The sequence below is a fragment of the Pseudorasbora parva genome, chromosome 9 (genome assembly GCF_024679245.1).
Source record: "Pseudorasbora parva isolate DD20220531a chromosome 9, ASM2467924v1, whole genome shotgun sequence".
NCBI lineage: Eukaryota > Metazoa > Chordata > Actinopteri > Cypriniformes > Gobionidae > Pseudorasbora > Pseudorasbora parva.
In genome coordinates, this window is record NC_090180.1 from 18,773,684 (window position 1) to 18,794,493 (window position 20,810).

Genomic DNA, 20,810 nt, shown 5'->3' on the forward strand with positions numbered 1-20,810 from the left:
TTTTTTCCCCCATACACTTTCTTTAAATAGCCTTCAAAATATAATCTGCGCGGCGCTGTCTTTTCGTCCTGCTCCCGCTATTCCGCACCGCACCATTCCGCTCGCGCAAAATTCACTCCGTGCTCACCCGCTATAAATTATTTTATTCCCGACCCGACTGATCCAGCTAAATTTAGATGTTGTTTCCAGAATCTATCTTTTAAATTTCCCTTACAGAAAGAGAGACACTGGATAGGAATTGTCCGTGCAATCATTTATTTTTCTTACAGCCTAGGCTGTAGCCTATGTCATCACCGTAACTAAAACAAATATCACAGAAAAATAGGCTAAATCAAATGTGACATCTGTCACTCAGAATTATAAGAAAAAATACAAACAAACGAAAACTGCTGACTTAGATGCTAAAATAAAGGTTTTTTTTATATATGAATGAATGATTGAATGAATGTTCCCTTTCGGGGAACTCGAGCTGCGTCGAAACGCTGTGAGAACGCCTCTGCGTTAATGCGTCGTGAAGCGCCTGTAGAACCATTCCATCGGGAGATCGATCGTCGCCGACGTGATGACGTCGCCGACGTGATGACGTCATCAACCGGAGACTATAAAAGGTCCGCGAACACAAACAGGAACTAGCTTCTGAGCCTTTAGCAAGCGATCTGTGTGAACCTGTCTGTCTATTTGGTGTTTTTGTCTGTCTATATCCAGAGATTTTCCACCTTTTTGTTAAATATTGCAGTATATGTTAACAAACAAAGAGAAAATAAAATAGATAGAGTAAAATGGCGAGTGAAAGCAGCTTTAAGAGGTGTGTTCATCCCTGCCCACGCTACATCACGAGCGGGGATACACACTCTCTTTGTGTAGCCTGCTTGGGAGCGCAGCATGCCCAGGCAGCCCTCGAGGGGGCTGCTTGCGAGCACTGTGAGCGTATGCCACTGAGAACGCTGCGCTCCCGCCGGGCACTCTTCGAGGAGGGTGCCTCGGCTCGTGTTCCCCGCGGCTCTGGTCCCGCTGCTGCCGAGGCAGAGCGGTGGCTTCAGTCGTGGGGTTCACACATGGACTTTACAGAGGGGTTTGAGACGGGCCCAGCCTTATCTCAGCCCTCACCTGTATCGTCCAGTGTCTCGTCTCGGGGTTTGGAAGCCCGCTCTGCGGTCTCTTCCTCCCTGGGCGGGGCACCGGTGCTCCAACTATCCAGCTCTGAGGAGGTGGACGTTGAGAGCATCGCGACTGAAGACTCGCCGCTTCAGTCACCCGCTAGTGAGTTGAGGTTCTCACGAGAGCTGTGGCCAGGTTAAATATAAAAATAAGGAATGACTGGCTGGCTGAAATATCTGAATCCCATCGAAATCAGAGAAAACGAAATTAGATGAGCGATTCCTGCCCTCTCGTGCAAAGCATCAACGTCCTGCCATTCTTCCCTGACCTGCACACCGAGGTGTCTAGGTCATGGAGGAAACCGGTATCATATAGAGTGTTCAGCCCACGTACATCTGCATATAGTAATATATTTGGGCTGAGACACTATGGTTATGGGGCGATGCCGAAGATCGAAGAGACGCTTGCGAGCTATCTCTCGCCTTCAGCTGCATCGTCCCTGGCATTTCCCCTCCGAAGGAAATCGGTGCTTACCTCAGCACACGGTACCCGTCTTCCTTCGGTGCCCACAGGGGGCTGCGCTGCTAACCCCGCCGCAATGTCAGGGCGCAGAGGGTCTCCGCGGGCCACCTGAGGGTGGTCCGCCCCCTCCTCGGAGGGCATGCGAGCAGTCAGGTCAGGTGTTCCCTGCCGGTTCGCCGTTTCAGGGCACTGCACTCGCTGCTCAAATTACACCAGAGGCCAGCCTCGAGAGGCTGGTTCCCTTAGTTTCCCCTCCGTGGGAAGACGGTGCTTACCTCAGCATACGGTACCCGTCTTCCTTCGGTACCCTCAAGGGGCCGCGGTGGTCCGCCCCCTCCTCGGAGGGCAGGGGAAACAAAAGGACGCTGAGGGTAGTCCCCTCCGAAGGGAAACGGTGTTTACATCTGCCTACGGTACCCGTTGTCCTGCAGCGCCCTCTGGGGGCCGCGCTGCCAACCCCGCCGCAATGCCGGGGCGCAGATGGTCCCCGCGGGCCACTCGAGGGTGGTCCGCTCCCCCTTCGGGGGGCTCCCGAGCAGTCAAGTCAGTCGTTCCCTGCCGGTCCGCCGCTTCAGGGCACTGTGCTTGTTGCTCAAAATACACCAGAGGCCAGCCTCGAGAGGCTGGTTCCCTTAGTAGATTTTCTAGACGAGTGGAAACGTCTATCAAATATATCTCAGTGGGTCCTGCAGATAATAGAAAAGGGGTACGCCATTCAGTTCAGAAGTCGGCCACCTCCTTTCTGCGGTGTCCTACCTACAGAGGTGGGCCCGGAGCAGGCTCTGGTAATGGCACAGGAAGTAGAGACACTCCTGCAAAAATGGGCTATAGAGAGGGTTCCCCCTCCCAGCAGGGAGTCTGGCTTTTACAGCCGTTACTTCATCGTGCCGAAGAAGGATGGGGGCTTACGCCCGATATTAGATCTGCGGCTATTGAATCGCTCGGTGGCCAAGCTCAAATTCAAGATGCTTACACTCAGACAGATTGTAGCGCAGGTCAAATCGGAGGATTGGTTTGTCACCATAGACCTCAAAGATGCGTATTTTCATGTCTCCATCCTTCCACATCACAGGAAGTTCCTGAGGTTTGCCTTCGGGGGAGAGGCATACCAATATCGTGTACTTCCCTTCGGTCTAGCACTGTCACCCCGCACGTTCACCAAGTGTGTGGATGCAGCTCTGGCGCCGCTGCGTCTACAGGGCATCCGCATACTGAACTATATCGACGACTGGCTGATTCTAGCGAATACAGAGCAGATGGCGGTTCAGCATCGAGATGCTGTTCTCGCCCACATGTCGAAGCTGGGGTTGAGGCTGAACGCCAAGAAGAGTGTGCTTTCTCCGGCTCAGAGAACCACTTTTCTAGGTGTGAACTGGGATTCGGTAATTATGCGGGCGCAATTATCGCCAACACGCATAGCATCGGTCCTGGCAGCCGTCAGAGAACAGAAGCTAGGCCGGGCCATCACTGTGAAACAGTTCCAGAAACTGTTAGGTCTCATGGCAGCAGCGTCCAACGTGATACCTTTTGGCCTACTGTACATGAGGCCACTGCAGTGGTGGCTCAAAACGAAGGGGTTCTCCCCGAGGGGAAATCCGCTCCGCACGATCAAAGTCACGCGGCGATGCCTACGTGCTCTGGTCATGTGGAAAAACCCGGGGTTTTTATCTCAGGGTCCCGTGTTGGGGGCTCATGTTCGTCGCGTAACGCTAACGACAGACGCCTCTCTCACGGGCTGGGGGGGCGACCATGAGTGGTCGCTCGTCCCAGGGTCTATGGCAGGAACATCAGCGGCACTGGCACATAAATCGGCTAGAGATGCTCGCAGTGTTTCTTGCATTGAAACAGTTCCTGCCCGACCTCAGGGGCCACCATGTGTTAGTCAGGACAGACAACACGTCGGTGGTCGCCTACATAAATCACCAGGGGGGTCTGAGGTCCCGTCCTTTGGACAAATTGGCACATCGGATCCTCCTGTGGGCCCAGGGGAAATTGCTGTCAATCAGGGCAGTATATATCCCCGGGGTCCTAAATCAGGAAGCAGACAGCCTGTCGAGACAGGGGCCGAGGCCCGGGGAATGGAGACTCCACCCAGAGGTGGTGGAGCTCCTATGGAAGGTTTATGGGAAAGCGGAAATAGACCTATTTGCTTCGGCGGAGAATTCCCACTGCCCGCAGTGGTTTTCTCTGACCCATCCAGCCCCGCTGGGGCTGGATGCCATGGTACAGGAGTGGCCGAGGCTACCTCTGTACGCCTTCCCCCCGATTGTCCTGCTTCCAGGAGTTCTGGAGAGGGTACGCCGGGACGGGGCCCAGGTACTTCTAGTGGTTCCGTACTGGCCGACCCGAGTATGGTTTTCGGACCTGATATCTCTCCTGGAAGGCTCTCCGATGGAGATTCCGACCAGGAGGGATCTACTCTCTCAGGCGGGCGGGAGATTCCTGCACCCACGCCCGGAGATGTGGAAACTGTGGGCCTGGCCTCTGAGGGGGCTAGGCTCATAGAGGAAGGTCTCTCGGCCGAGGTCGTAGAGACCATCCTTCACTCCAGAGCTCCGTCCACGAAGAAACTGTACGCTCTGAAATGGAAACTTTTCTCAGCATGGTGCAGAGAACGCCAGTGGGACCCAGTTAACTGCCCGGTTGGTACAGTGCTGGAGTTTCTGCAGGCAAGGTTCTCGGCAGGGTTGACCCCCTCCACAATAAAGGTGTACGTGGCGGCCTTGGGTGCCTTCCACGTCCCTTTCGGTGGAGTGTCTTTGGGAAGACACCCTCTGATTACACGTTTCCTCCGTGGCACTTTAAGGTTGAGGCCTGTGATGCACTCGAGGGTCCCAGCATGGGACTTAGCCATTGTTTTACGGGGCTTGTCCGAGCCTCCATTCGAACCCTTGGAGGAGGTTTCGGATAAGTTCCTTACCCTCAAGACGGTATTTTTGTTGGCTATTTCATCTCTAAAGAGAATAGGAGATATTCAGTCCCTGTCTGTAGGGCCCTCATGTTTAGAGTTTGCGCCTGGGATGGTGAAAGCATTTCTGCATCCCAGGCCGGGTTATGTCCCCAAGGTTCCTACGAGCCCACGGGGCCCCATCACTCTTCAGGCATTCTGTCCTCCTCCTTTCACGACGTCAGACCAGGAAAGATTGAATCTGCTGTGCCCTGTCAGGGCGTTAGATACTTATGTCCACAGAGCTGCCCTGTGGAGGAAAACTGATCAGCTGTTTGTCTGTTTCGGGCCCCCTAAGAAGGGGCCCCAGTATCTAAGCAGAGGATGAGCAAGTGGGTGGTCGAGGCCATCTCACTTGCTTATGAAGCGGCCGGGCAGCCGTCTCCACTGGCTGTCCGGGCGCATTCAACCAGGGGTATGGCTGCTTCAAAAGCACTTTTGTCGGGGGCTTCCCTCCACGATATTTGTAACGCGGCCGGATGGTCGTCTCCTTTAACCTTCGTCAGGTTCTATGAAGTAGACCTGGCATCTACAGTTGGGGCACAGGTACTCTCGTAACCGTGTGCGCTTCGGCTTCACACATACGAGACACTTGGTCCTATGGCGATGTGGGTATAAGCGTTCTCACAGCGTTTCGACGCAGCTCGAGTTCCCCGAAAGGGAACGTCTCAGGTTACGTATGTAACCCTAGTTCCCTGAGGGAACGAGACGCTGCGTCGCCCTGCCATACTCCCGGCGTGCCCGTGATCACTTACTTCAGGCTTTATCAGAAGCTAGTTCCTGTTTGTGTTCGCGGACCTTTTATAGTCTCCGGTTGATGACGTCATCACGTCGGCGACGTCATCACGTCGGCGACGATCGATCTCCCGATGGAATGGTTCTACAGGCGCTTCACGACGCATTAACGCAGAGGCGTTCTCACAGCGTTTCGACGCAGCGTCTCGTTCCCTCAGGGAACTAGGGTTACATACGTAACCTGAGACGTTCACTGACGACGGGCAACGAAACATCGATCCTCCAAAGGCTGAATGCGTGGCCGACACAGAACAATTTAAATGGCTAGCTTATTATTTTTTATGCAAGTTATTTGTAAATTAAACGAACTGCTGTCTATTGTTAATTTTCGTTAACTTCAAACGTAGGCTAAATTAAAGAGAAGTGGTTTTTCTATAGCCTAGCTATTGTTTATTTTTGTAATGCACGTTATAATTTGTAGCTACATTAAATGTTTATACATATATTTTCTTGTCATGTAATTTAAAATGTGTAAATGAAAATAAATTGGTCTATTAGCCTACGTAGGCTTTTTACAACTATAGCCTATTTATAGACCAATAAAATAACTTAAGTTTAACATTAGAAACAACAAATTTTTATTATCAGCCAAACCAGAAGAAAACACTTTTCAACACTTTCATTGCGCTGAGCGGGAGAAGCTGGAGCTGGATCGGGATGGGGAATAATGCACAATAGAGACTCTGGTAAGGCCTGAGCGGGACATCATCTTCTGGGATGAGTGCATATTTCCACTGTCGGCAGCTTTGCGGGGCCGAATCGGTCAACGGCTGCATGGCATGCCATAAAAAATGCATCTGAAATGATGAGTTGAATAAAAATAAGTAGGCCTACTTAAAAAAAAAATCTATTATTCAGTTTGCACTATAAGAGCCAAAAAGAGTTAATTTGTTGAGAGATATATATAGATTCCTCATTAGGGCTTCCGTGGATCGGTCGAATGAGGCGATCCATGATCGCACCGGTTTCCGGTTGAACTCGGACTCGACCCTCTCTGAACTCAGTCTCGACTCGGACTTGACCCTCTCTGGTCTCGGTCTCGACTCGGACTCGACCCTCTCTGAACTCGGTCTCGACTCGGACTCAACCCTCTCTGAACTCAGTCTCGACTCGGACTTGACCCTCTCTGGTCTCGGTCTCGACTCAGACTCGACCCTCTCTGGTCTCGGTCTCGACTCGGACTCGACTCTCTCTGAACTCTGTCTCGACTCGGACTCGACCCTCTCTGAACTCTGTCTCGACTCGGACTTGACCCTCTCTGGTCTCGGTCTCGACTCGGACTCGACCCTCTCTGAACTCGGTCTCGACTCGGACTCGACTCTCTCTGAACTCTGTCTCGACTCGGACTCGACCCTCTCTGAACTCAGTCTCGACTCGGACTTGACCCTCTCTGGTCTCGGTCTCGACTCGGACTCGACCCTCTCTGAACTCGGTCTCGACTCAGACTCGACCCTCTCTGAACTCGGTCTCGACTAGGACTTGAATGAGCTGGTCTCGACTACAACCCTGGCTGCTATTTCATTTATGTTGCATGTGCAGCAGCAGCATGTCTTACATGCTCACAGCAATGTCTGTATTGGCAGTAGCAAGTCTCGGCCGATCTCTTGATGTCCGATGTCAGAATAAAGTGTGACAAGATTTCTCATTGGGGTGAAAAGCTGTCTCACAGTGTGAGGGGGAAATTAGGATAGAATATGCCACAGTAATTTTTACATTATGTCTCCACTGTCGTTTTGCTTTTTATAGAAATAAAAACTATTTAATTCCAGTGTATAATGGTTGCTTCAATTCCATCAGCTCATTCAACATGAGCTGTTTGAGTCGGCCATAGTGCACAGCACTGATCACGTGACGAGAAGACTGACAGGAGGATTCGTTGCGCAACAGAAGCACCAGACAAATGTCTTATCTTGTAAAATGTACATTCTGACACCACGGCTTCCGATTCACAGAGTAGGCGATTGTGAAATTAAAAATGAAGGTAAACCCAGGCGCGCATTCAAATGCAATTTCAATGATCGCTGTTTGAAAGCGACTCTCTGAGGCATGTGAATATCTATAAATATGTAAACTATCTTAGGCTGGGCTGTGTAGTTAAAGGGATACTTCACCACTTTTTCATAATAAACTATGTTATTCCCTTACCTAAAATGAGTTGATACATACCTCTCTTGTCTCAGTGCGTGCACTTAATCGCTCTGACTCGCGGTGACATGCTGATAGCATTTAGCTTAGCCCACTAAGCCCAGTTCATTCACTATGGATCTAAACAGAGATCAAGTTAGAAGTACCAAACACCTCCACGTATTCCCTATTTAAATACAGTTACACAAATAGTTGAATGATCAAGTATGGGGACAAAATAAAACGTGGTGCTTCTCTAATCAGATTAAAAAGGAGAACTATAATGTATGGCGGAATAGCACTTCTGAGAGTACTTTGGCTCGGCGCAGTAAAAAGTCCCGTCCGAAACATCTTCCCTCACATCTCCCCCTCACTCTCTCATTTCTGTCAATAGGCAGATGTGAGGGAAGATGTTTGAAGACAGACTTCTCTGATACGCAGGATTTCTCAATCAACCTTTGCAAGCTTACATTGCCTGCATTTTATCAAATCTCAAAGTCTAATCAACAACTGTCCAAACTAATTCCATGATGGATATCTCTTAGAGTGTCTGATTCCGTTCCAAAGACTTGTGTTGATGGAGGGACCTGAAACATATGGGGATTAAGTAACCACCCAGAGCACCTTATGCCTTGGCAACACCTAAAATATTCTACCATCATAGTGCCAGGTTTTGCAACGGTAAGCACCTTTCTTACAGAATTGTAAAAATCGAATTGTTGTTCTGTAGGTGGTTCTGCTTCAGCAGCAGCTGTTGGTGGAGACCAGCGCCAGGACGGAGGCTCAGGCGAGAGTCCAGCAGCTCCTGCAACAGAACACTGAACTCCTGCAGCATCTCTCGCTTCTGGTCAAACATGTGCAAGAGCTGGAGCTTCGCACTGATCTACGCAAGAACTCTCCCTGTGAGTCTCAGTCAAAATCCTGTCATTACTCATGACCATGTTGTTTCAAGTCTTCTTTTTTTAACTTTCTTCTTTTTCAAAAGATTTTTTTTTAAATATGTTCATGCTGCTCTTTTCCATATAATGGAAATCTATAAAAGCACCAAAAAATTGGTCCCAGGCCCAGCCTGACCTCAATAATATCTGTAGGTAGTGTAATATTTACACCTACAATTTTGTGTATTTTTGGAATTGGATATACGTTAAAAGTACAATTGGAATAGCTTTAGTAATATTTTTTTTTTAAATCTTTAAAAACCCTTTATATTATAAATATTTGTATGTACTTAGATCACATACACTATTGTTTAAACGTTTGTGGTCAGTAAAATATTTTGGAAAGAAATTAATACATTTATTTTTCAAAAGTGACAGTAAGGGCATTTATAATGTTACAAAAGATTTCTATTTCAAATCCATTCTGTTCTTTTGAACTTACTATTCGTCAAAGAATCCTGAAAATAATGTATCTGTCACAAACAAACTGGCTCTATTTTCATTTTTGTAAACTTTCTACTTTGAACTTGTTTTATCAGTCACACGGTTTCCTTATTTCCAGCTCCTTATTTGTAACTATGGTTTCTTTTAATTCTGATAAAGACTCTGATAAAGATTAATTCTGAGTCTTTATTAGCTCATCATTTGTTCCATCACTTTGTGTGTTTAAGTTCCTCTTTTTCATTCAGTTTTCTTACATAACTTTTTGTTTGTAGAAACCTGTTTGAGCCTTTTTCATCTTCTTCATCTGAACCTGATCCTGTTTCCACAGGAATATTGATCAGAACAACTTATTTCTTGAGATTCTTGAAATCATCATATTAGAATGATTTCTGAAGGATCATGTGACAATGAAGACCGACGTGATGATGCTTAAAATTCAGCTTTGACAGAGGAAAAAAATACATTTGAAAATATTGAAATTAAGTTATTTTAAATTGTAATAATATTTCACAATATTACTATTTGTACAGTAGTTTCAATAATTCTTAATAATCTGTCATTGCCAAATAAAGTAAATGTAATGACACCTGAGTTACTCTTGTACTGACTATGCCATTTCCTCCATGAAGTGGGATCTCAAGACAGCCTTCTGGAAATCGCCCTGCGTGCCAACATGCCAGTTGTATCACGTGACCCCAACCCGATTCCCCCCCTAAGCGCTCGAGGGGGTTTCCCTCTTTCAAACAGCCTGGTTCGGCTAGATGGCTTTCGTTTCTTCACAGAAACTTCAGACCAAGAGAAGAAGCCGGAGCAGGACCGTGACTCAGGTCAGGGTCAGGATGAAGATCAGTCGGGAGGTTGCTCTCCTCCAGGGAACCAGTTTCTCAGCACACTGGACACACCTGGATTCAGAGAGTCAGGTATCGCATCTGGTTATGAGTCCAACACGGATGAGAGCGATGACCGCGACAGCTGGGGCCAGTAACTCTGATCATCTGTGTGTTTGAGGGACTGTTCCTTCCTGCTGAAAAACCAACTCACACCAGCAGGGGTAGCAGCTAAGCTAAGCTTTGTGGAGAGAGTTTTGCATTGTAGGTTCAGCTGTCAGAATGATATATTTTGGCTCCACGGGTTTCATCATCATCTTCTTCTTCTTCTTCTTCTTCTTCTTCTTCTTCTTCTTCTTCTTCTTGAATAAACTATCCCCTATATATATGTATGTATGTATATATATATATATATATATATATATATATATATATATATATATATATATATATATATATATATATATATATATATAGCCGGTGTGCAGGTTGTTCTACTCAAAAATCTGTCAAATTGTGTTAAAAACAAAAACAAATAACACTCAAATTCTGCCAGTATTTACTCATCATCATGCCATTCCAAACCTGTTAACAGTTTTTGGTCCATACAATTAAGTCAATGAATGTTCTTTTGGCCCCATTGACTTTCATTGCATGGACAAAAAAAAACACTTAAAACATTATACAACATACGTGCAACAACATAATGTTCAAATGACTGGGGTCAATAAGATTTTTTTTTATTTTTATAAGTTAATACATTTATTGTGCAAGGATGCATTAAACTAATCAATAAAAGACTTAAAGACATTAAAGACTTTTATAATGTAAAATATTTTTTTTTATTTCAAATGAATACTGTTTTTATTATTATTATTATTACTTTCTGTTAATCAGACAATCCTTGATACAAAAATCACACAGTTTCCACAAAAACATTAAGCAGCACAACTGTTTTCAACATTAATAATAATAGGATTTTTTTTGAGCAGCAAATCATCATATTAGAACATTTCTAAAGGATCATGTGACAATTAATACTGAGCAATGATGCTGAAAATGCAGCTTTGTCATCATAAATACAAATTATAATTAAAGTTATTTTTTAATTATAATAATATTTTACAATATTTCTGTATTTTCAGATCAAGTAAATGCAGCCATGGTGAATAAGATACTTTTTTCAAAAACATGACATGAAAAAATCTCCCATCACCCCAAACTTTTGAACGGTAGTGTATCTTTTGGCTCCACAGGTTTCATCATCCTCCTCTTCTTCTTTTTCTTCTTCTTCTTCTTCTTCTTCTTCTTCTTCTTCTTCTTCTTCTTGAATAAACTATCCCTTTAAAGCTAAATCTCTATAGGGATCCCTGGTCAGTTAACATAAGTCTCAAGAAAAATTTACCTTTCCTCTACTTCTTCTATTTCATTGTATTCTTTTGAAGATGGGCTATGTAGCTGTGAGCCCTGAAACTAGACTATGGTTTTGTTTCTTTTTAAACGCATATGGACAGCCATACATGTTAATGCCATTTGTTATTTAAATACTTTCTTTTTATTGTACATGTAGATTGTGATGTTTAAACAGAATGCGAAGTTGTCTTTGTGGGCATTTCATGATTTTTGATTTGCCAGTGTTTTAATGTGGCGGGCTTGACTATACAATTTTGTGCAGCAATGCTAAAGAGTGAGAAAAGTTCTGTCAAGATGCTAAACTCCATATGTGAAGCATGTTTGATTTTCACTGTTTTGCAGCTGAGCAGCTTTAACTGTTACACACTAAACATCCATCTCCACTTATACCAATGTTAATATAAAGTAAAAATTATTTGTGCAATAATATCACATAATTTCTCAAATGTTATAACAGCATTCTATCTTTAATACTGTTTTGTTTTTGAGAAGAGTGTATGTAGCAAGTAAAACTAATATTGTATTTTGTGCTCAAGTATTGTCTAAAGGCTGCTGTGGTGTAGCATTAATTCTCATTTAAATAAACTCATATATTGAAAAGTTGTGGAAGTTAATTTTGTCCTTAGGAATGAATGAAACAGAATAAATCAAAATTATTTAAGTTTGGTTGTCTTACCTTTTTATTGTTGTGTTGTTTTTATTGTCTTTTTATGTGATTGATAAGTGTTTCCATTTGAGGGAACTCAGTCCTGCGTCATGACATTGGCGCTATGGGAAATGTTCTGGGGAGCTGGTGTGTGCAACTTGTGGAACCACAGCAATTTCTTTGGCCAATGGCACGGTCAGGTGACGTAGCATAAACTTGTCATTAAGACCATAAATATACACCTGAAATAAACATCATCAGCTTCTTTGTGTTTTTGTTGAAAGATATTGTTTGTCTACCCTGCTCCATTTGTATAAGTAAAATGGCATCCAAAATGCTCTCTTCGAGTCTGGGAACAACTTTTCTTGGGGTGTTGTGGGACTCCAGCTCCGTGCAGGTACTTCCTTATCAGGTCATAGCCATACTTGCCATGAAAGAAGTCAGGTGAGGTTGGGAAATTGCTGTCAGCCAGTATCAGAGGCTGTTGGGTCTTATGGCAGCCGCCACCAGTGCATACCTTTGGGGCTGATGTACATGACCCTTTGAGTTGTAGCTCAGGAGCTGAGGGTTCCATCCATTGTGCAACCCTCTGAAAATGATATGGGTTATGCGCAGAGGTCTTTGTACCCTTTCCATGTGGAAGAGACCCTGGTTTCTTGTCTTGGGTTCCATGTCTCCCTCACTAGTTGGGAAGTGGTCCTAGATAGTCTCCCAGCCCAGGGGGTCTGGGAAAGCCAACATCTGTTCTGGAATATAAATAGCCTAGCGATGAAGGCTATATTTCTGGCTCTGAGGTCCTTCCTCCCAGACCTGCGGGACAACAATTGGTTTACACAGACAACACATCTTTAGTCTCTTATATAGATGACCAGAGCAGACTGTGTTCCAGCCTCTGTTAGGGTTGGATGCCATGTTGCAGACCACAGACCGATGCTGTGTCTGTATGCATTTTCCCTGATTGTTCTTCTCCCAGGGTTAATCAGGACAGAGTTCACCTGTTGCTAGTGGCCCCGTTGCTACCGACCCATGTCTGGTTCTCGGACCTAATAGCTCTCCTGGAAGGCTCTCTGTGGGATATTCCGACCACGACCTTGGGTCTCAGGCTCAGGGCTTAATTCTTCACCAATGGCCAGAGACATGGAAGCAAGCAGCAGCTTCTCCACCCAGAATCATGGGGCTCTGCGGCCATCAGTCAAAGTACTGTTTGGGCCTGGTAATCACAGGCTACATGTAAATGGACAATTTAAAGGTCAAGAATTAAAGCTAAAACTACGGAACTGGATATTTATGTAGTTGCTGGTTTGTCTAGTGAGTTTGTCTATTGAGGTTCCTACAATAAAAGCCCTCACTCCAATACAGCATCTTCACACTCTACATAAGCATGTACTGCCCTCCCAATGAGAGATAAAGTGCGAGAAATGCATGGAGGGCAAGGGAGTTATTTATAAAGTGACACAACACACCCTATGTCATGCGGGCATGGTTACTGTGCCTAAGGCCCATAGAAAGATACGGCTATGAATTGAGATTTGACTTGTCTTAAATAAGTGGGTGCGCAAGAAAGAAATATCCTCCCAGCAGAATCCACTTCAGGATTCTGTCAAATTCTGTTATCCAAGGTGAGCTCACTGTTGACAGCATTCATCTCCCCTTTCAGGAGATATGCATTCAACCATTTATCGTTTGGGATTATTGGCCCCAGAGCACTTTCAATGATGCATTTCATGAATGCTGGAGGGGTGAAACGAAGTTGTATCATGCGGATGACATATTAGTATATGGGAAGGTATTCAGATTCATAAAAAGAGATTGCGTTGGGTCCTCAAAAGACTACATGAAGAAGAGCTGACGCTAAATGAGAAATGTGTTTTTGGACAACATTATGTTTGTGGCTCACCACTTCGCAGCAGATGAAGTCACACCAGACCCAACCAACTGGGGTGGAAGGAGTGAGGAGACTGGAGCAGGAGAAGATTCATCTCTTATGTCCAGTCTGGGCACTAAGGATTTTCATTGACCGCTCAGACTTGTGGTATAAATCTGATGTTCTGATTTTGGGGTATGCAACAAAGGATCTCCCACCACCAAGCAGAGTTTATCGCATTGGATTGTGATTGGATGATATTTATTCTGCCTATGAGGAGCATGGCTTGGCTTTACCTCTAGGCATCCAAGCCTAGGAGTGTGGCTTCTTCAAAGGTTTTATGTAAAGTTTGTGGCTTTTCCAGATGTTTATGCTGTGGCAGACGGGTCCTCTTCACGCACATTTATAAGGTTTTACAGTTTGAAAACAGGTTCAACCCTAGGCCCTCAAGTTTATTCATTTACTGGGCCACGGATTTGTTCATATGTGTCAGCATTTTTCAGTATGGCCGATGTGGGTATTAATATTCCCATAGCATCAATGTCATGACGCAGCTTTGATTCCCTCAAAAGGGAACATATCAAGTTACATATGTAACCGGATTCCTTAAGGGGTTACTTCAGCGATAAGCATATGGCTTTGTATCAGTAGAAACCATGGAGTATATTCAAATGATTGTGCTTTTCCCCCTCATATCTCCCTGATACAAGAGATTTATGCATTTTATTTCTGGAAAAATTCCTCCTATGATACAAATTGACGAATTGACTGCAGCTCATAGCTACAGGCACTCATTTGAACGGAGCTATGGTGAGCAATTTAAGTCTTTTAACTTCTCAAATAAATTTCTATGAAAGTTAAGCTTACAAAGGCATGAACTGAAACCCGCCAGACTGAACTTGAGTTGTGAATGTATGCCGCGAGTGTAGTCGCGATTACCTCAGCTCTCATCACGAGAGCTCATCAGCTCATTTATCTCACTCCTGCAGTTAGTGCTCAGTGCTGTGATACTCGCGCGGTGACTCACTCATTATATTGAACAGACACGTTCAGTTTTTAATTGTAGTGTTTTCTCCAACTCAGTCACAGTAATCAAGTTGGTGGCTTTGGGAATGGCCTCACAGGGCAGCGAAGCATTCTGGGAATTGTAGTCTTTCATCCCCATGAGACAAAAATACATTTTCTGTCTTTTCTCAGTCTAGAAGGCACCAAATTCAAAAATTTCTACTACATTGATGACCCAGTTTAAATACAGATTCATCTTCCCAGCGCTGAAGTACCCCTTTAAGAAGGGAAAGAGACACTGGCTTAGTACACATAAATAAATAGACATTCATATTACTGTAAGATACTAGAAGGAAACTGAGAGATCCAAATGCGATAAACTCATTTATTCGACAGAACTGCACAATGTTCACAAAAGTCCGAAGACCACAAGGAAACTCAGAACATGGCAGGAAAGGTGCAGAGCGATCAGGCAGTCCCAGAAGACGGTGAGCTGGTCAGCGGCTCGTGACGCAGGGGAAGCAGTGGGCAGATGAACGTCAGGAATCCTGGAATCTGGAACAGAGGCAATCTCCCGGGAGAAACAAGGCCGAAACAAAGGACCACAGAAGCCTGCAACGATCTGACAATGAGTGCTGTCAGTGACACGTATAAGAAGGCAGCGGTGATGAGTGCAGCAGGTGATGGTGCTCAGGCAATAATCAGAAACCACGCCCCCAACACAACCACACAACACAAAGAGAATGAGACGATGGATTGATGAACCGTGACAATTACAGAATCATTAAGAAAAAGAAAAAAAAAATCACGTTAACTAATGTGATTATTCATGTTTTTGTTTTGATTTATTTTTATTATTATTATTACAAATGTTATTACATAAGCAGAAACACTGCACAGCTGCGAGATTGTGCCGTTGTGATGTGCTGTGTAAGGTCGTTTCCCCCCACTGTGTCCAATATTAAAATCAGCACAATACACTGTAAAGGTGTGTGCATTGTCAATGTGGCTTTGAGATATGACATTAAATTCATCCATCCAGCTGTTGTTAAATTTACATGGATATGTTGCTTTGTTCGCCGGAGCACCGCCTGAATCTTCTCCTCTCATTTCTATCAGTGATGCTTGTTTCAGCTTCTCGCGTCTACTGCACAGATATCAAGCGCAACTGGGTTGTAGATTGCCAGGTTGAGGTCAAAAATGGGTTGAAATTTGTATGATGTGCTGATTGTTTGAGTAGGATGCATTTCATACAAGATCTGGCAGCTGGACAACCTTTGAATTATATATTATATATTATATATGTGATTATTCACATGACAATGTTTGGGCATACACATTATTACAGTTTCCCAGGAGTAATAGCAAAACATTGGGGGGTGAGATGGGTGTGAAATATGGGAGACTCGGTTAATGGATGCGTCACCTGACCATATCATTGGCCAATGAAAATGAAACACATGCTTCAGACACCAGCACACGCATAAGCATTTACTATAACATCTTGACGCAGCGTCTTGTTCCGTATGTAACCTGATATATATATATAGTTAACCTTTTCACAGTAAAACTATATATATATATGTATATATATATATATATATATATATATATATATATATATATATATATATATATATATATATATATATATATATATATATATATATATATATATAGTTTTACTGTGAAAAGGTTAACTATTATGCAGAAGGGTCCTATAATTAAAACCTTATGTTTCTCAGGATGAAATCTGGGCTATTTGGACTTTCCCAAGAATGGTGCTGACTGTATCTTTTTTTCTCTCTCTCTCTGTTTATTTCTGCTCCTGTATGAGGGTCACTTGCCCCAGCCTCTCATTTTCCCTCAGGATGGATCGTGAAGACGAGGAGGATTATGTTTTGCTTAAAGGCTAATGCTTAGATGCAGTGATCTTTGAGTTTATGACTAGAGAGAGCGGTAAGTGTTTCTTATGTTTTGTAGGATGTTTCATTTGATTCATTAGATGAGGTTAGTTTGTTTCATATGCCCAACAAATCAGTCATGATTTGGAATCTTTGCTGGTAATTCATTTAATAATGCAATAATTCTGGACAGTGCTTGGAAAAGGTATATCAACACATTTCTTTGGAAATCAACTGTTGTCCATGAGTAAAAAATAAATGACAGTATTTTTAATCTCCTAGGTCAAGTTGTGTACATTTCTGTCAACTTTACCTTTTAATTTAGTAATTAAATAATTAATTTAGCTAAAGAATGTAGCAGCTTACAGAGTGTTTAGCACACATTGCTGTTTATGATCGTAACTTTTGTGCTCTATAAGGAGTAAGATTCTCTTTGTCACCCCTCCACATGGCTGTATATACAGTACTGCTCTCCCAAACGGCAGCTGACTGGAGCCATTAGCAACATAAATAAACACCATGCACATAGTGGACTTTGTATACTGGGAGAACTTACTGACCCTGAGGGCAAACACACCTACAAGAGCCGTTTGTTCCTCATCTTGTGGGTTTGTTTTGACAAGTCTTTTTTTTAAGTATTAAAAAATTTAAGAATGTGGTTATTGTAATGCAAAGGAATTTTAGTATAATGTAATCTCTAGTATAATTACATTACTATACTAATATAGTATAAAAATATACTAGTATAAAGTATATATTTTTAACATTATTAAATGTATTATTATTAATAATAATAACAATATGTAAACATTTTAATTGTTATTAAATAATTGTAAGCTCATATTCAACCAATTCTGAAACAACGTTTGCGTATAAAGTTACACTAGACTAGTGTGTTAAACTACTAGTTTGTTAAACTATACTTTCATGTTGTTTACAGAAATTAAAATCATACAATAAGATGTTCCAAATGAGACAATGCCTTACTGTTCTTCTTCTGGTTGGAGCCGTGAAGTCACAGGTCAACCCTGGTGAGTGAGATGTAGAATAATTGATACAATTTCTAAATTAAAGGAGGAACACTTTTTAATTCATACTGTGTAAAATTATGGGCTGTAATTTTATCAATATAATGTCTATGATTTACTTTTGGACCATTTGGTTCTGCACCATATTCCCTGCAGTTATCCATGTGTACCTTTGTTTATAGGAGTCATGAATTTAGAAATAAACTTTCCATTGAGCTTTTGATAATTAAAAGCTCATGGTAATATAAGAATATCCTGTAAGTTTCAGAACTGAAAACTTCCTTGTTAGTCAGAGAAAAGCTTTTATTGACACCAGGCCTAGAAAACGATTGATCTCATACATAAGCCTACATAAGCTAAACCGAATCGAACTTCTACGCAATAAACACACCGCATAAGCTTCATTAGGATTCCAATATTATAAATGGATTAACTTTATTTTGAATGAATATCCAGCTCACGTGGGCAAGACATTGTGTTTTTTTTTTCTTCTGAATTTCTCCACGGATTTGTTTGTAAATAAGAGACTAGATTTGCAGACAGGATGAGATTACATGAATGAAGCATGCAACACACTAATGTGAGTAAAATGTTTATATATATATATATATATATATATATATATATATATATATATATATATATATATATATATGTGTGTGTGTGTGTGTGTGTGTGTGTGTGTGTGTGTGTGTGTGTGTGTGTGTGTGTGTGTGTGTGTGTGTGTGTGTGTGTGTGTGTGTGTGTGTGTGTGTGTGTGTGTGTGTTTGATGGTATTGCATTGTTGCAGATCGTTTGAAATCTATTGATTATATGTACGTGTCTGTCTAACAGAACATACCTATAGCATGCTGTCAGAGGCTGAAGAATCCTTTATTTGTGGTGTTGTTTGTTCATTGCAATTCGGGATCAGACTCAGACATGTATGGGTGAGGGCTCGTAAAGCTCAATTGCTCGGTGCTATGTGTTTTCCAGACAGGCTACCAAAACGTTAACCCGGCCTGACGATGATATATCTTAGTAATAACTTAGGAAATAACTTTCCTTTCTTGATTGTGTGTGATGCATGGTTCGCAATCCACCGATCAGGCCAAGTAATAAAAAATTACATTCCAATCAATCACGGATGGATGAGAGATAAATCATTGTGTTTGTTTGATTAAGCCCTGTGGGACGATTCATTCCAGTTGCTGTTTTCCCACATGCTTTCAAAACAATTCCCACGTGTACTTGCGGGGGAGTGGAAGCTCATTAAATATGCAAATCTTATTCAATCCTAGCTGTGGTCGTTTACTTTCAAGTTTTCAGAGCAGCGCGCACATAAATACAGAGTGTTGCAGGGGGAATCCTCAAACCCAAATAGCCTATTACTTATTAGTTATATGATGTTTTTGAATGTAAAAATCATGCGGACATCATAATTTGACCTCAGAAAACAGTACAAAAAAATTAAAAAGCCTGTTCATGATACCTTTAAAACAAACAAACAAACAAGTAAATAATAAAAGAATAAAGAGAAAAACACGTGGAAATTGCATCTGAAATATCATTAAAAAAGGCCGTTGTGGTTGTCAGAACTGTAACAAAAAATACAGAATATATATATATTTTATTTACAGAATATATATATAGATATACCATTCACCAACTAGGTTTTTATAGCATTTTTAGTCATTTACTGTTAAATTTATGATCATTGTGCGCTCTTGACAGATGAAAACAGGCATCTCATTGACATTAAGTATAGGTGAGGGAGGAAGCTACTGTATGCTAAGGGTACAGTGTCTGTTGCCAAGTGCCAAATGCCAAGCCTTACAAATCAAATTTAGAAGGATGTGAAGTATTTTTTTCCAATTTGTACTCCTGTACAGTGGAGTCTATTCATTATTACACCACTCATATAAAGTGCTGCCTTAAGTTACAGTGGTGTTGTTATATAACGTATACTGCATATAAAGCTTAAAACTTTCTCACAACCATTTCTGGTTCACAGGACATTCTAAGAATGTTAGTTTACAGTTACAGAAAAGTATAAAATAAAGAAAAGAAGAAGAATACAGGACACATACACTTAACTTTAGAGGAATGTTATGTGTTTCCTGGCAAATAGTATGACGAATAATAATGTCTAGGATTAAGTTAAGCCTCCTTTGCAGCAACTGTAACATCGATATAATAACATTTTCAAGTTTACCTACTAAAAGCTGAGAAAGCCCTTCAGTTCATGGTGAGCTTGTCCTGGCCTGAACATAAAAGTCTCTCTGTTTTCTGCCGAGGCCTCATGGATGGGGTTGACTGGTATTTTGGGTATTTGCTTATAGGGTGTGGATTCGCACTGCAGAGGTTGTGTGACCACCTATACGCACAACCTCCTTGGAGTAGAGCTACGGTCTTGCTTCTGCTACACAATGCCACCTACTGTGTAATAAAGATGGCCTCAAGCATGCACCCCTTAGACTTTAAGATATAAAAAAAGGTGATGGGATCAGTCCCAAAAACTACAGCTGACCCAAGAAGCAAGGATCATTTTGCCTTCAAGAAAGGTCAAGTTTCTTTCAGGGGAGACTGCCTGTGCTGTTACAGTACTGTCATAGGCTTCACTTGGCCTGTTTTAGAAGGACTTAAATTTCTACCCAGCCCCCCTAAAAATCCATATGGATTAGTTTTACGGTCTCTTTATGAACTTTTTAATGTGTCAAAGGTGTAGTTGCATAGCCTGTTAACAGAGGGACAGAAATATCTCATTTCATTTTCATTAAAAATATCTTCATTTGTGTATCGAAGATGAACAAAAGTCTCTGGAATGAGGGTGAGTAATTAATGACAGGATTTTCATTTTTGGGTGAACCATCCATTTAGTTTAACTTGAAGTCCTAAAATAATTAAACTAAATCTAATAAATAAATAAAAACTATACAGACATAAAACAAAAACCCGAAACCAATACAAATTGACAAAAGAATTAAAAAAAAAAAATTGTACTAAAATTAAAATGACAATATAAAAATAACATCTAATTATAAACCTTTAACAAAAACTTGCATATAAATGATAATTCACGAGTTCGTTTACCCATATACTCTTTAGCTGATAAGGTTTAAACATATTTGGCTTGCTGTCCACGGTGGAGGGGCTCGAGGGCGCTGCTTCAACTCGAGCTTAGATTTATATTTAAGGTTTATTTAGGGACTACTAGTGCTAGGAAGAAGAGAAAGGTAAACATGAATGTAAGTAGGTGGAGTTGGGGAGGTGGAG

At 42.5% G+C, this 20,810-nt stretch overlaps 2 protein-coding genes across 7 annotated transcripts in view; both read left to right on the plus strand.

Annotated features, from left to right (window-relative positions):
* The window catches only part of nos1apb (nitric oxide synthase 1 (neuronal) adaptor protein b), a 34,850-nt gene extending 24,764 nt beyond the window's left edge, over positions 1–10,086 (plus strand). Inside the window, exons 9-10 of the mRNA XM_067454246.1 lie at positions 8,217–8,388; positions 9,498–10,086. Of these exons, the coding sequence (XP_067310347.1) occupies positions 8,217–8,388; positions 9,498–9,853 (528 nt within the window). The 3' untranslated portion in view covers positions 9,854–10,086. The remainder of the gene's footprint in view (positions 1–8,216; positions 8,389–9,497) is intronic.
* A 6,269-nt stretch (positions 10,087–16,355) lies between these two features.
* The window catches only part of ddr2b (discoidin domain receptor tyrosine kinase 2b), a 29,900-nt gene continuing 25,445 nt past the window's right edge, over positions 16,356–20,810 (plus strand). For 3 of the 6 annotated variants that reach the window (XM_067454247.1, XM_067454250.1, XM_067454252.1), the window contains exons 1-3: positions 16,356–16,582; positions 16,992–17,135; positions 17,468–17,558. In XM_067454247.1, the coding sequence (XP_067310348.1) occupies positions 17,489–17,558 (70 nt within the window). In that variant the 5' untranslated portion in view covers positions 16,356–16,582; positions 16,992–17,135; positions 17,468–17,488. The remainder of the gene's footprint in view (positions 16,583–16,991; positions 17,136–17,467; positions 17,559–20,810) is intronic. The other 3 variants (XM_067454248.1, XM_067454249.1, XM_067454251.1) reach the window with 3 other exon arrangements.